Source organism: Kwoniella newhampshirensis, chromosome 5 (genome assembly GCF_039105145.1).
Source record: "Kwoniella newhampshirensis strain CBS 13917 chromosome 5, whole genome shotgun sequence".
NCBI classification, from domain to species: domain Eukaryota; kingdom Fungi; phylum Basidiomycota; class Tremellomycetes; order Tremellales; family Cryptococcaceae; genus Kwoniella; species Kwoniella newhampshirensis.
In genome coordinates this window covers 370,705-384,389 of record NC_089959.1, presented here as the reverse complement: position 1 = coordinate 384,389, position 13,685 = coordinate 370,705, and the positions used below count along the sequence as shown (strand labels likewise).

Here is a 13,685-nt window from a genome sequence, read left to right as displayed (position 1 = left end):
ACACTAGCTAATGTTCACCCGTGCCAGTGTATTACTGAACACTGGACCTTTCACTCGATAGTTTTGCTCCCCCCCTGCCTATTGGCCTGGCACATGCATTCTGGACCGACCACGTGACATTAGCCAGCGTCGCGCAGCTGATGTTGTTTGACCTGGGCACGAGTTGAACTGTCCGGACTGAACAATCCGGTGATGGGTCTCCTCACTACTCTCTGACTCCGCTGCTATTCGACGTCCCATGGAGATCTATTACGTAACAACCGTTTGACACGCGACGGATTTTGGTCCCGGAGCGAGATCAACACAAGTCAAAGTCAACGGGTGGTTCAGTCGCTTTTGCTTTTGATCATCCACCAAGTTACTATCTTCACTCTTGTCTGCTCTGGCTTGTGTCGTCCCCGCAATCTCTCCCTTCCGACCTGGTTGCATCTTCGCCTTCCCTCTCCCAGCCTCAGATCGTACTTGAAACTCTAGAGACTGCTTCCCCCCCCCTGACAGATCATGGCATCAACAAAAACGAGGAGAGCGGTGGGTCAACCTAGCGTGATCATGACAACGCCTCCCCCTCCAGCGAGGACGAAAAGCTTGTTTAGCGAGGTGGAGAAGCAAGGATTGCTGCAGAATTTCGACCTGGAAGGTGGGTTGCGTTTATGAATATAGCAGTTGAAGGGTGACTGATCGAGTTGTTTGTTTTTTCACTCACTCCTCCATCTGACAACACTCTTGCGACATGTTGGACTTCCTTATCGATACGATACTGCTTTACATTGGATCGTGACCTCATAGTCGCCGACAAGACCCAATTCTTCCGATCATTACTTAAACACACCCTCTCATCCTTTTCCACTCGTGCCGAATCAGAGCTCGTCCTCATCCCCCGTCATCTACGAGGGTTGACCTTGGGCGAACTCGAGGCGAAGTGGGGTGGCGGTTGGGTGGGGACGATGCAGAGAATGAGAAAAGAGAGCTTCGATGCCAAAGAGAAGGTGAGAGAGGAACAAGAGGAGAAGGAGCGGGAAGAGGTCGTCAAAGGCAAGAGGCAAGTCATTACTCATCAGATGCCGTCATTGTATAAAACCGGTTGCGCTGACAGGATCCAACTCATAGAAAGAGAAATGGAACAAATACAGCGAACAGTTCCCCAACCAGGCAGACCAAGAACGGTGAGTTTGGTGTCTGAATTACGGATTCCGCATGACAGTGAGGGACGCACGATTGATGACCCGTTCTTGTCCTCACAGCGCGTCGAGATGCACCTACACCGCAATCAGCTCGAAAGACCCGACCGGCCGCCCCATCCTCGGTCACCCGTGCAAAAGCCTCTTCGTCAAGTACAAGCAAGAGACCGAAATCTGCGTCGTCTTCATCTTCCGCAACAAAACCTCCGAGTGTGAGTGTCTCCTACCAATCCTTCTTACTATCACAAGTGTTCCTCAACCCCCACAGCCAATTTGTTGGCCACATCTCGCTTCACACGACTGCGTGCTGATCCCGCCCTGTCGACCGAATAGTCTCTTCCGCAAAACCACATCTTCAACCCCACTCTCCCGCCTACACCATTTCGATCGACCCATTCCACCCGGACCATCGCCTCTCCCTTGACCCGTGTCACTTCCCCTTCAACCCGTTCTCGAGCGCTCTCGGCAGCGTCATCCACCTCTTCTCTGCCTGCATCCGAAGCAGAAGGAAATTCGAATTCCGATCCTGACTCAGATGATTCGGACGACCTTCCGGATCCCGATGCGTTGGAAGCCAAACTTCTAGCCTCTACCAAGAATCGATCACCGGCGTCAAAATCAAAGAAGAAGAGAGGTCCATCATTGATTTTCCGTCAGTCTTTAGCAGCTCCTCTCCAAGCTGCCACTGCCACAACAAAATCGGATGAACCTTGTGCCAGTGTGGAATTGTCGGATGGGAGAACGATCACGTTCAATCCGTTCCAGTTGTCACCGGGTAGAGTGGAGAAGGAGTTGGAAGAAGGTGGTGTCAATGTGGAAGAGAAGAAGAGAGTGAAAGATAAAGTTCAAGCGGAAGTGTTCAAGAGTCTTCAAGCTAGGATGGAGCAGTGGAGAGTGTAGGATGTCACTCCGGTCTGCAGGAAGAGGGGGGGTTTGGTAGAAGGGCTGTGTCGTATGTAGAGGTTGTGAGGCATTCTTCATTGGAAGATCGAGAATTCTCGATGGGATGATAATACAGTCATATGTCCTGTACCCTGTTGTTATACCCACGGTATGCCATTTACATGTTTAATGTCTTGCTGGTCACGCTACGCTGCGTCAAAAAGAAGAAAAAGTACACAAGGCATCAAACATCCAGCTCAGACCAAGGCACAGTCCTGGCCCCATACCACCTCAACGAAGGCCGTACTTTGCACCTCAATCACAGGTTCATTTGATTGATTAGCTGAGAGAGATGTGCACTCTCTGCAGCATAATCCGGAGTGGCCACTCTTCGACATTGGTATCGCACACGAGGTTGGTCCTGCAGAACAGGGTGGGATCAGCTGTGTACCATGCTGCATCGGATGGCAGCTTCAAGTCCTACTCACATTGAACGAGTCTTGCTTCGCCATCATTTGGAAGGAATACGTCTTTCCTGTCGCTTTTTGGAAGAATGATCCAAAAGCGCTGTCATTGCCTTCCTCCTGTTGAGCCCAAATGACTGCATCAGTCCAGGAGCCTGTGGTCGACATGCACTATACCTCACCTTCAGCTTCATCAATTCGTTCGCGCTGATCTCCATTAATTGCTCAGCAGTCTCGTTGAAGGCTGTGATCCAGAATTGACCAGTGTGATCCATGACGTTCAGCGAAAGGATATATCTGACCGTGATCATCAGTGACTTCTTTCCGGCTGCTGGAAACGTCCAGTTGATGCTAGCTCACCGATGGATAGGGGCATCCCAACTTCTGTCACACTTCTCACATCGCCATCCAGACCCCTCATCCACGACTTTCTTGTTGCATCCATCAGGGTTAGCACAAGCGGGATAGGAGAAAGTCTCCTGCTTGACGAAAGCGATAGTGGCGGCCGTGGTGAAGTAGTCAGTCTTGTCAGACATGCCGAGTTGCTCGTCCTTCGCTTGACCGATGGTTTTGATTTCGGCAGGACGAACACCCTGAGCACCACCAGCGGCACCGCTATTGACAGCTGAGTTGGTGTAGGCTGTGAATTGCTTGTTGCGCCCTTCTGCATCGAACCTGGTGATCAATGAGTTAGATGATGATTCATGAACCTTTCTGACAACCCACCATCCTCGTAAACTGTGCGCCTCAGGAATGTCGGGGTTGACCGACAAAGTAGCTGAGCTGAACATTGACAACGATCGTCCACCGAAATCACCGACTTTGACGCCCTTGAATGCAATGACTGGTTGGTCATCTGCGGAGAAGGTCTCGGCTTGCTTGCCCCACAGTGTGAGACGGACAGCTTGGCCAGATTGGTCGACGAGCTGGATATCCCGTTTTGCAAACTATCACGGAACGTCAGCTATGTCTTGAAGCAGAGAGACGATATACATACAGGTTTGTTGGTCGCCTTTGAGGTGACAGATCCTAGCTCATTAACTTCTCTTACAACACCGATGACATCTGAAGGAGGGGTCAGCTCTGCCCACAAGAAAGCTGACTGCAAGCTGACATACCACACAGCTCATCCTTCTGCAACTCCCCCAGGTCTCCAATACCTTTGAAGTTGTACTTGACCTGTGGAACGGACTCATCGTCGCACTGTCCTCGATTATAAGCATACGTGGGCATTTTTGTACCGAAGAGCTCACAGGTTCAATTTCGGTTTGATTTTCGAACATAATCTCATATTCGTTGTTGACGTTGCTGAATTGCTTTTTGGCGATATTGATTCTGGCACGAGAAACGAAGAACACCTGAAGAGAATGCATGAGCCCGGGCCAAGAGAAGACCGTATGTAAAGCAATCACTAACCTTCCCTTCTTCGAGCAGATTGTAAAAGTTGTCAACTGTTTCGTTAAAGCCCGTCGCTCTGATCTCGCCCTACGTTGACCATTAGTCTCCGTTCGACTTGTACGCTTCTCTTTCCACGGAGACTTACCGTCTCATCCATGAATGTGACACTAAAGAGCTTTCCCTCGCCACGCTGGTTTGAGTAATGTTTGATGTCCGATTTTTGCGTGACTCGAGCCTTGATCGTCCACCTATATCTCGCAATTAGATCTGGCCGATCCGTGTCCACGTCATTGAAGGAACACCCACTTGTTCTGATAAGGACTCAACCCTTCAATGGGGTACAAAGGTCCGACATCCTGCTTTCCACTAGGTCTTCCTCCTTTTGCCGCTGCCCCTCCTCTCCCACCAAATTGTCCTCGGTTGGCACCACCACCGTTCGCTGTTCCGGCTCCTGGTTCTTGTTTGGGTGCGGCCGACGCGACAGCCGCAGGTGCAGCCCCGCCGTTGCTGGCTCCTTGTTGTTGTTCGAGGTTTTGAGGACTGCCGATCTTCTCTCCATTCCATGGAACGAATTCCAGATTCAGAATGATGACGAGTCTAGGTGAGAATGGTGTGTCAGCTGGATCTCTGTTTGTACAGTCAGACAAGTATATGATAACTCACTTTCGACCCTGGACAGCATTGGTGACGTAGTTGACGAGCTTGATAAGGACGTGCTTGTCGATCTCCTTGTTCTCGACATGGTGATTGAGTTGAGTGGCAATCATTCCTTGTATAAAGTATTTTCCATCGGAGAGAATGAGTCTAAAGTGCAAAGTAGCGTCAATCCAATCAGCTTATTGCCTACATATGGTATTGCGAGCGACAGGGGAAGCTGACTGAAGCTACGCACCGATATCGATCTGTCCCAGAAGCACCCGGAGCGTTGATCTTCTTGACGCTTAGAACTTGGAGGACAGGTTGAATACCCTCGGGAGGTTCACTGCTGTTGAACACGAGCTCGCAGAAACCTGCGGTGAGTGGACTTGCCATTGTGGATCGGTACGGGATATGGCGAAGGGTGAGAGAGATGTGATGAGTAGGTGAGATCAGTGAATGCTGATATCACAGGCGAAAGAAGGAGGAAAGGGAAGATTGATTTGTCCAAAAGATGAGTCAACTGAACGCGTTTGGACGCGTCCGCAATGTTCCATGTAATGAACGTGATCAAATCTCACCCCGCATTCACGCTCAGTGACATATATTCCACCACCAAGATCAATTCCTCCTTCTCACATGTATGCAACTCAGCAAAAGCATATCGGATGCCAGTCGCTACGACCTCCCGAAATGATCGCCCAAGGGCGGGTGGTAATGGTCATTTGAGAAGCAGTGCTTCCCCGGAAGCTGGACCGTCACGAAAATCTCGAGTGATCGCTTCGCAAGATGCAGATGGTGGTCATCCAGAAGAGGGTCAGGAGGAAGAAGAGGATGGATGGACGAAAGAGACGTTTGTCAGTCAACCTATCAGCAAGAACTCGACTGCGATGCCAATGGTAAGGTTTTATGTGCGCGGAGCTTTTCTGCGTATCGAAGGCTCACGTCCTGGTAGTTCCGAACGATGATTGACAAGTTCAAGGACGTCATCAGCAGGATTGAAGAAGGAATAGACAGTGCTAGAGAGACTGCAATCACATTGGAAGAAGCCAAACAAGATGACGAGGTGGGTTTTGAACTTTATTCGTCAAGCAGCTGTGGTGTAAAGCGTTCCGGAGTTGACGAACCACTTCCATTGCAGTCTATAGAACAAGTTGAAAATGCGATATTCCGAGCTTTCGACCAACGGCAGATCTTGCAAATCAAGATTGAAGTCCTGGAGCATCTCATTGCGAAACTGAGAGAGAACGAGTCGTTTGTATGTCATTGCTGGATTTTTACTCCTGCAACGGCGAGTAGTAACCGAATTCTGTTGACGATCCCTGTGTGATAGGACAATATCGAGAAAGTGTTTGACGATGAGACAGATAGGAGGGAAAGGGAGTATCTGGCGAGGTCACAACAAGCGAAGTGTGAGCTGCCTTTTCTCTCTCGAATATGGAGTTGTGTATGAGGCAAGAAGCTGACATTGGTACTGCCGCAGACAAGAAGGTGAAAGAGTATCAAGATTTCCGTCAAGCGCTCTGGGTGGGTTGCTCCGCGGATCTAGCAGTCTTTCAACCATCTTTCGCCATGCATTATCATATCCTCTTCCTTATTTCGAGTTCATTAATGGGGGATGATGACTGACCATTGCGATGTGTAGGAGATCAATCATCAATCAGCTTGCCCGCCTGTGTCGGACTGGCTCGAAAGAGGTCCAGACGACCAGTCTGACGACGAGGATTTCGAGGTTGGGGGTGAAACTCAGAACTATCGATGTCCCATCACGCTCATGTTGTTCAAAGATGTCGTTTCGAGGTCAGTCCATTGACCAGCATCATTTCGTGCTACTATCTTCCTTCGCCAAAATCTTCCTTCAAACTGGGCTTGTCGCTGGGCGGCACTCAAAGCCCGCGTTGCCAATGTCCCCCGAGAGATTTGCCAGAGCTGACGATATTTATGGTCGTGCAGTACGAAATGTCATCATAACTACTCCAGAGCAGCAATCACCAACCTCATTGAGAACGCGAAGAAAGCGCGACGAAGTACAACAGCATCGGCAAAATGTCCCGTCACAGGATGTTCTGCCCAACTCCAAGTTACTGATTTGAAGGTGGGCGAAACGCAGAATACTCTTGCTTTTCCCCTCAGTTTCAGAGCTTTCACTTGTTCTTCTTCCCCTTTTACCTCGATGAGCAAAGTGTGCTGATATTTCCTCCCTAACAGCCTAATCCAGCTCTTCAAAAACGAGCGGACGAATTCGAGAGAAGGAGGTTGAGGAGGGAGGATGAGAATGAAGAAGGTGATGATACTATCAGGATCGATGAGGAAGACGATGAGTAGACCAAGTATACAAGACAAGACAACCCAGACTCGTAGACCCTGACACATGTCGTTTGCCTTCTGCATCGTGTCACGAAGTTGTAAGAGTATGATAAGTTTATTTCGTCTGATATGAGATTGATTACGTGCCATGCCACGAATCGGTCTTCGGTCAACTCTTAAAGAGAGTATACTCATGTAATTTCCTCGACCGCTTAAGCGGTATGTGTGCTTCACGACTGCTTGTACTAACTATTCCACTATGCATGTCGATATATGTACAACACATTCACCCATTTGGGCTTCATCTTCTCCAGGTTCCAAAAAGTGCACAACGCTTCCACTTACTCTCTTGCTATCCTGTAACTCCTCATCCCAACATAATCTCACCCTTGCCCTTCCTATCCAATGCCTGTTCCATTTCCTCTTCCTCTTGCGTATCTCCAAACTGCTGCAACTCGCCTGCTCCTTCTCGCTCCGCCTCACTATCATCATACGTTCCCGATTCAGTCACAGCGATCTCGTCTGGCTGCTCCTTCGACCCCTCATCGTTCACTTGTGCAAGTTGTCCACTTGCGCCGGTCTGAGGCTCACTTTCCACCTTCCTAGCTTTGATAGCTTCCTCATTCTTTATGGCCAGCTTTCGTAAGGCATTCTCTGCGCCAGAGGAAGTCATCGTCGCCTGCGAGGAAGAGGATCGAGAAGGGCTAATCGTCTCGCCTGAGTTGTGACTGACTGGCGAGGGATTGCTTTTACCATTTGTTGATTCAGATGAAGACGGCTCGGTAGGTGAACTGAGTTCGGCCTTGCTGATCTTGGGTGGAGAGTGCGGCAAGTCGTTTGTATCATTGCTTCCGTTAGCATCAGAGATTGTCGGGATCGGTGCGGAATCAGACCTTGCTAATCGAGATAGATCTGGAGGCGAGATGACGACGTCATTCGGTGAGATATATTTGTCTGACGATGAGGCAGTGGCAGTTCCCTTTGTAGCAGATCCGATACTTGATCTCCTTGAGGACAAGGGTGACGACTTGCGAAGTGGCAGTCGTGGTGGCAGCGGCACAGTGTGAGATTCGGCTGGGGTCCTAGCTCCCTCAGGCGTCGGAATGTCGTCTGGCTGATCGTTCTTGACCTCGGTCGAAACATGGGCCTGGTTTGCGACTTGTTTTTGGGGCAAATTTGGAAGCTGCTTGCCGTCGGTCTTTTCCTTCTTCTTTACATCTTCCACTCTTTCTTCTTGCAGTCCGTCCTCGGTCGAAATCTTTCTGACCATACTTTCGCCGGGGTTCGATCCGATACCAGTCACCTGTCCCGGTCGCTTTGGCACTCGAGGGACCACCATGGATCTGCCTGGAGCTGGCTGGGTGGACACGGTATGAGAAGAGCTCGAGGGACGGCGTGTCTGATCCATCGTTCCGCTAGAGGATGAGGTAGGATGTGTCGTTGACGCTTCATCCTTAGCAACGCCTGTTGTGGGGCGGGATGAACTGAGGGTCCATCCGGGCGGGGAAGATGAGGCTGGGGCAATTCCCGCTTTGGATGGCGAGTTAAACAAGCTAAGTCTCGAACTTGACGACGCTGATCGCTCTCTCGCTGGGATGTTCAGTGGAGTAGTAGTGCTATGTGCAGCATGGGCCGCAGCGTTGAGCCTGTCTTGCAGAGACAGCCCTATTCCGGGCGAATGCTGCGCAACGGCAGTGATTGGTATAGGCGCGTCATCCCGGGGATCAGCCTCAGGTGGTCGGTAAAGTGCAGGAGCTCGGTGTTCCTCCCTTTCCTCTGGGTGCTCATGGTTCATACTGCCCGCACGGCGTTTGGCAGCAAAATTGACGCCCCACTTTCTCATCTGCTCCTTGGCGGTACCCATTTGGGCTTGAATAGCCTTTTTGTCTCGTGATCGTAGACTGTTGATAAGCGACGCCGAAGAGACAGCCGGAGCTGTAGGATGAGCAGTATCGATGGTCTCGGTGCTAATGTTGGAACCGGTAATCGAAGGCGCCTCTGATGGTTGGCTGAAGCGAACATCGATGTTTTGCGGGATCGATTCTGGTCGACTGATAGCGGTTGCAATGTCCCCAGTTTCTGCAAGACCTGCTGTGGAGGACGAAACCTGCAAAGCAGTGACCTCAGGAGTGTTGCTGAAGTTCGACTCAGGAGCCAACGAGTCAACGAGAATCGCTCCATGGCGATCGGAGCTACGGGATCGAGCCCGCTCCAAGCTGTCGGTCGATGAGTCTGGCAACCCGCCAGTCACTGTTTGCGATGACAACGAAGGGGGTCGGCTGGCTCCCGTATGGGCGAACCATTTCTTTGTGGCTTGGATAGCCGCCGTTTTCTTTGTGCTTGTGCCGACATTAGTTCCTGGCGGCGCGGTCTCGGTTCTAGAAAAACCGAGTTCAGGTGTTTCGGACTCCGTGTTGCCAATTCCGCGCACATCGATTGACTTGGACTTTCCAGCATGACGTTTGCGCAGATTACTCGCGGTGGCGGGCGTCGCTGAAGAGGGGTCTTCGTTTGAGGTCTGAATCTCGACAGGGGCCCCATTTGGCTCAGTAAGCTCTTCGACCTCGCCTTCAACATCTCGCTTGACCTTTGTAGCTTCGCTGAAGATACCGCCTCGGACGTCGAGCCTCGAGGTGTCAAAGAAGGCCAAGTCATCCATGTTGGGCAAGACGATCGAGTCTGCAATCTAAGCAGCAACGACTTCAGCTTCGCACTCGCTCAAAGCGGTTTGTTGTCCTTTTCGACTTACGATATCTTTCAATTGCTTCTCAATGGTCTTCAAGATCATCGTTATTTGAATTTTCCGTTCACTAACCACTGGCAATATCTCCACCTCCATCTTTGGCATCTGTGTGAAGCCGTACCATATCCTGTTACTAGGAGGAGGTTTGATGTGTACAACCATGTTTCCTTCTAGTGACTTGAGAACAACCGCTAGGACCAGATCCACGACATAGGGCTTGAAACCGGTTGGAATGGTAGCGGTTGTTGCGATTGTTATTCGGATCTCTGAGTCTGGTTGCTGAGGTCGCGATCGATATTGCATGTTGACTTCGAACGCAGCAGTGCCGTCTGCCGTCAGATCCTTGAGCATGGGTTTCGAAAAGCTGGACTGAGGTCAACGGATCATACAGCTACGGACACTCAGGCCACTCACAAGGGAGGCGAAGTACCGACGTTGACCTCACGTACGACGATGGGGCCCAAGAAACCGGGTCGTGGGACTCGTACGAGCTTTTTCATCATTTTCCCGATGATGAACTGTCGAGCACCCATTTAGCACATTTTCTCTTGCGCAGGCCATCGTGAAGGTAACTCACCTGCTCGAACGCCTCGGTCCTGTAGAGTGCAAAGAAGACCCTGCCTAGCATCGCGTTGAACCATCTCATCGGAATAGGATCTGGCTCGGTGTCTATGGTATCTACCAGACTTTGCATATCGCCAGCAGTGAAAACCTCGGAAGTGGTAGGTGCCTGCGAAGAGGCCTGTACTAAGGCAATGTACCAGTCCTCCATCCTATAGGAGAACAGTGGCAAGGTCAGTCTAAGTGGACGACGCCATGATTTTGCGTTTACACTCACTTGGTGTTGCTTTTCGAGAAGAGGAAGATTGGCTTGTTCTCCATTTCTCTCCCCTGTTCCGCATCCTCTGCTGGCATCCCTTTTGTCAACACTGTCATTCCCTTCTTCTTGCCATCCCGATTCGCGACTCTCAAAACAATTGCATTCCGCTTCGCAAACATTTCACCATCTCTTCCCTTGAACCTCTTGCCTTTATCACTTTCAACCCTGACCAAGTAATCGTCCAATCCTATAGCGGCCATGCAATTCGAGGCAGATTCGTCATCGTACAGGAAGAGAACTGATCCTTTGAGAACGCAGAAGAAGTATTCTTTGGGGGTCGACTCTTTCTTTGTCGCTCGAGGGACCATCGATCGATACGTCTGAGCGATACGTGCAGAGTAGGTAGTTGGACCAGTGCCGTTCGTGACAGATGAAGCAGAATTGACCGAGTCGCCGTCGTTCTTGTCCTTTTCCGCCTGATTCTCTCCTTCAGTCTCTTCCGTGACGAGCTCAGCGGGAACAGTGACAAAGGGGACCCCTCCACCTCCTGATCCGACCGGACTGAACTGTCTCCTGACCGTCAACCAGCCGGATATGGTCTTGTTCGTATCTGACGTTCCTGCTTTACTACTCTTTTCGACTTGCTCATCCCGCTCTGCCTCTTCCTGAAGAAACGCTTTTTTCAACTTGTACGGGTCCGAATCACCGATCGGTGTGGAGCCATATGTCCAGACGTAAGCTGTACTCATTCATGATCAGTGATCATCGCCTGGGAGACGGTGCGCGGGTTCTGCGCGAGCGACACACAGAGGATCGTGGCCGACTTACCGATGACGGTGACGATGACCAGTGGGACGAATGTCATCCCACCAAGGACGTAAATGAATAGCCATTGGAACGGCCACCACATCGTCAGGATCGGGTTGAAGGGAGCTATGCAAGGCCCTTCCCTATAGCGATGTATGTATGTGGGTGTGACAAGAAGGTCGAACACATGTCGAGGTAGTGAGGTTGGGATGTGCCGTTCCACGTGCAATCGCAAAGGGAGGAAAATTGCGGAGTCTCCGCAATTGGTGACGGGACGTCGTCTCAATCGGGTGACTCATGTTACTACATACCCTATCGACCTGACATTTCAATAGGTAGATAGTATCTCAACTTCTAACAGCTATTCATCTCGTATTAAATTGATATGGTACAAAAGTCGGCTTCGATGTATTTCATTCAGTGTGAGCCTAGATCTGAACACCGTTCTCCTCAAGAACCTGTCGAGAGTGCTCCTTGGCCTCCTCCCCTACATTCGGGTTCTTCAGTGTGGCCTTGTGTCCACCGATGACATTACCCTGCGGCCGATTGGGCATTGTTAGGGTACATGTAAAGATCAAAGGCATCAGAATATTTGTCCTCACCTCGTTCTTGGGAGTCTCCTCCTTCTCGAGATCGCCGGAAGATTCCAACTCTGAGAGCACTCTGGGGAAGGTCAAAAAAGCGTAAGCATGAGTGCAGCGGCATAAGCTACAATAGGCCTGACTCACTGCTTGGAGTGCTCCTTGGACTCCTCGGGGACAGAGTCGTTGTTAATTGCAGCCTTGTGACCGCCGGCAACTTGGTTAGAAGACATGGTTATTGTTTATGTGTTGTGGGGCGAAAGAACAGAATAGCGAGTTATGAGTGAATGTTCCGTTTTTGAACTATGTGATTTTGGGAACAGATTTGATTCGGTGTTGTCGTGCCGCTTATATACCTCTCAGAAACAAATATCGATCGCGATTCATCGTATTGCTATCATCGTCGTCTCTCATTGACATCACTCTAGGTCGCTATAGGTGACTAGGCGGAATCGGGAGCGGGTTGACTCAACCGGCGCAGAACATGACGATGATCATTATCATGATGATGTGATCCCCAGCTCGGAAGCACAATCGTCCACCTGAATCTGGGTCTATTGACATATCGAGTCACAACCATCAGGGTAGGAAGCTGTCTGGACATCGTGATTGAAGACTGGATCGATCGGACGCGAGCGGTACAGTGCGATCTATCGAGGGGGCTCCATCCGACAAATGCCGTACATGATACTTGCATCGCGTGCATTCAGTTATGGTGTGGAACTGACTCATTAGCGACATGACACGGCACAAAACCGTTGCACATGGAAACCTCGGGAGGCATCGGGACAACTCTGTTGTCATTGAGACTTAGTGGAGGAGTGAAGCGAAACATTCGATCTCGGCTTACGATCTCCCGTCCTGCTCTTTGCCTCTCGACAAACATGACCGATTCAGGGTCTGAGGAGATGACACGATCGTCTCAGTGAACGATTAGATGTGACCATGACTTCTCGGTTGATACTATTGCAGCTCAGCTCGATGGCCAGGGGGGAAACCTCGTCATCAGCGGCAGATAAGGAGACATTCACCCTGTTACAGGCCGGCGTAGTTGTAGACTTAAGTTTGTCATTGTGTCTGTGAGGTTGTTGATCGGACAGACAATAAGTGTCGGGACATACTCTGGCACAGCATGCCGCTCATGGCATGTGTCGCGATCAAACAGCCAGTGCCACTCACGAAGCAAGCCTCTAATGTGGTCTGGTCACCCTTGGCTTTGGGCCATGTGGTATCGTCATCTGCAACACAAGCGGCAAAGACATCGTCCGCGTACAGCGGTACTGAGCAAGAGCAAGGACCCGCGGGTAGAAAGAAGAGCGATACGATTGCCCATAGCGAAAGAAAACGGGTGTGGCTGAAAATGAGTGTGGGAAACGAGTTGGTCGTTGTGCCGAGGAGTTGAGAGCAAAGAGGATAATGGAGAGACAGAAGCGGTCCTCTCAGCAGCATGGTCGTCGGCAAACATTATATACCTCCTCGGTCTGTCGGTACCTGGGCATAGGTTCGATCAACAAACAATCTTCAGGTTACAGACTGATCCACGATCGGACCGAAGATGTAAACGGCAGGTACGGTAATGACGATACGCAAATTGAACCTAAGGCATCGTGTGGCCATGCACATGTATCGAAGTCTGTAGCTTTTGATGCAGACTGTGGGCGAGGATGTGTGCCGACTGTCTTCGTGGTATCTGACCCGACAGACGAATTAGGGTAGACAAAGTATATCACCCAACGGCCCAGACAATCACATGCCGACATGGAGATCACAACAAGACAGTCAAATCCGTTCCAGTATTTCAAAAGACGGTCAGTTCCACCTCTCCGGCAGGTGCCTGGACACCAATACACACATCACTGCATGACCACC

General features: G+C 50.5%; 5 protein-coding genes across 5 annotated transcripts; 2 read left to right on the top strand and 3 right to left on the bottom strand.

Annotated features, from left to right (window-relative positions):
- Positions 1 to 501: 501 nt before the first annotated feature.
- On the top strand, positions 502 to 2,078 carry IAR55_002725 (uncharacterized protein; the record flags this gene model as incomplete). The annotated part of the gene is made up of 5 exons (XM_066945838.1): positions 502 to 637; positions 787 to 1,039; positions 1,108 to 1,163; positions 1,242 to 1,390; positions 1,512 to 2,078. 5 exons carry the CDS (start codon positions 502 to 504, stop codon positions 2,076 to 2,078), a joined length of 1,161 nt encoding a protein of 386 aa, XP_066803339.1.
- A 301-nt stretch (positions 2,079 to 2,379) lies between these two features.
- On the bottom strand, positions 2,380 to 4,954 carry IAR55_002724 (uncharacterized protein; the record flags this gene model as incomplete). Its single annotated transcript, XM_066945837.1, has 13 exons — positions 2,380 to 2,481; positions 2,549 to 2,644; positions 2,707 to 2,821; positions 2,885 to 3,199; positions 3,251 to 3,471; positions 3,522 to 3,589; positions 3,643 to 3,727; positions 3,778 to 3,882; positions 3,941 to 4,009; positions 4,068 to 4,170; positions 4,229 to 4,519; positions 4,586 to 4,726; positions 4,815 to 4,954. The coding sequence occupies 13 exons, from the start codon at positions 4,952 to 4,954 to the stop codon at positions 2,380 to 2,382; spliced, it is 1,851 nt and encodes a 616-aa protein (XP_066803338.1).
- Positions 4,955 to 5,118: 164 nt separating this feature from the next.
- Positions 5,119 to 6,883, top strand: IAR55_002723 (uncharacterized protein; the record flags this gene model as incomplete). Its single annotated transcript, XM_066945836.1, has 8 exons — positions 5,119 to 5,457; positions 5,514 to 5,624; positions 5,700 to 5,816; positions 5,892 to 5,970; positions 6,042 to 6,085; positions 6,204 to 6,358; positions 6,512 to 6,653; positions 6,767 to 6,883. 8 exons carry the CDS (start codon positions 5,119 to 5,121, stop codon positions 6,881 to 6,883), a joined length of 1,104 nt encoding a protein of 367 aa, XP_066803337.1.
- Positions 6,884 to 7,232: 349 nt separating this feature from the next.
- Positions 7,233 to 11,338, bottom strand: IAR55_002722 (uncharacterized protein; the record flags this gene model as incomplete). Its single annotated transcript, XM_066945835.1, has 6 exons — positions 7,233 to 9,551; positions 9,615 to 9,972; positions 10,023 to 10,126; positions 10,186 to 10,381; positions 10,447 to 11,167; positions 11,257 to 11,338. The coding sequence occupies 6 exons, from the start codon at positions 11,336 to 11,338 to the stop codon at positions 7,233 to 7,235; spliced, it is 3,780 nt and encodes a 1,259-aa protein (XP_066803336.1).
- Positions 11,339 to 11,663: 325 nt separating this feature from the next.
- Positions 11,664 to 12,049, bottom strand: IAR55_002721 (uncharacterized protein; the record flags this gene model as incomplete). The annotated part of the gene is made up of 3 exons (XM_066945834.1): positions 11,664 to 11,771; positions 11,838 to 11,898; positions 11,964 to 12,049. 3 exons carry the CDS (start codon positions 12,047 to 12,049, stop codon positions 11,664 to 11,666), a joined length of 255 nt encoding a protein of 84 aa, XP_066803335.1.
- Between the last annotated feature and the right edge of the window lie 1,636 nt (positions 12,050 to 13,685).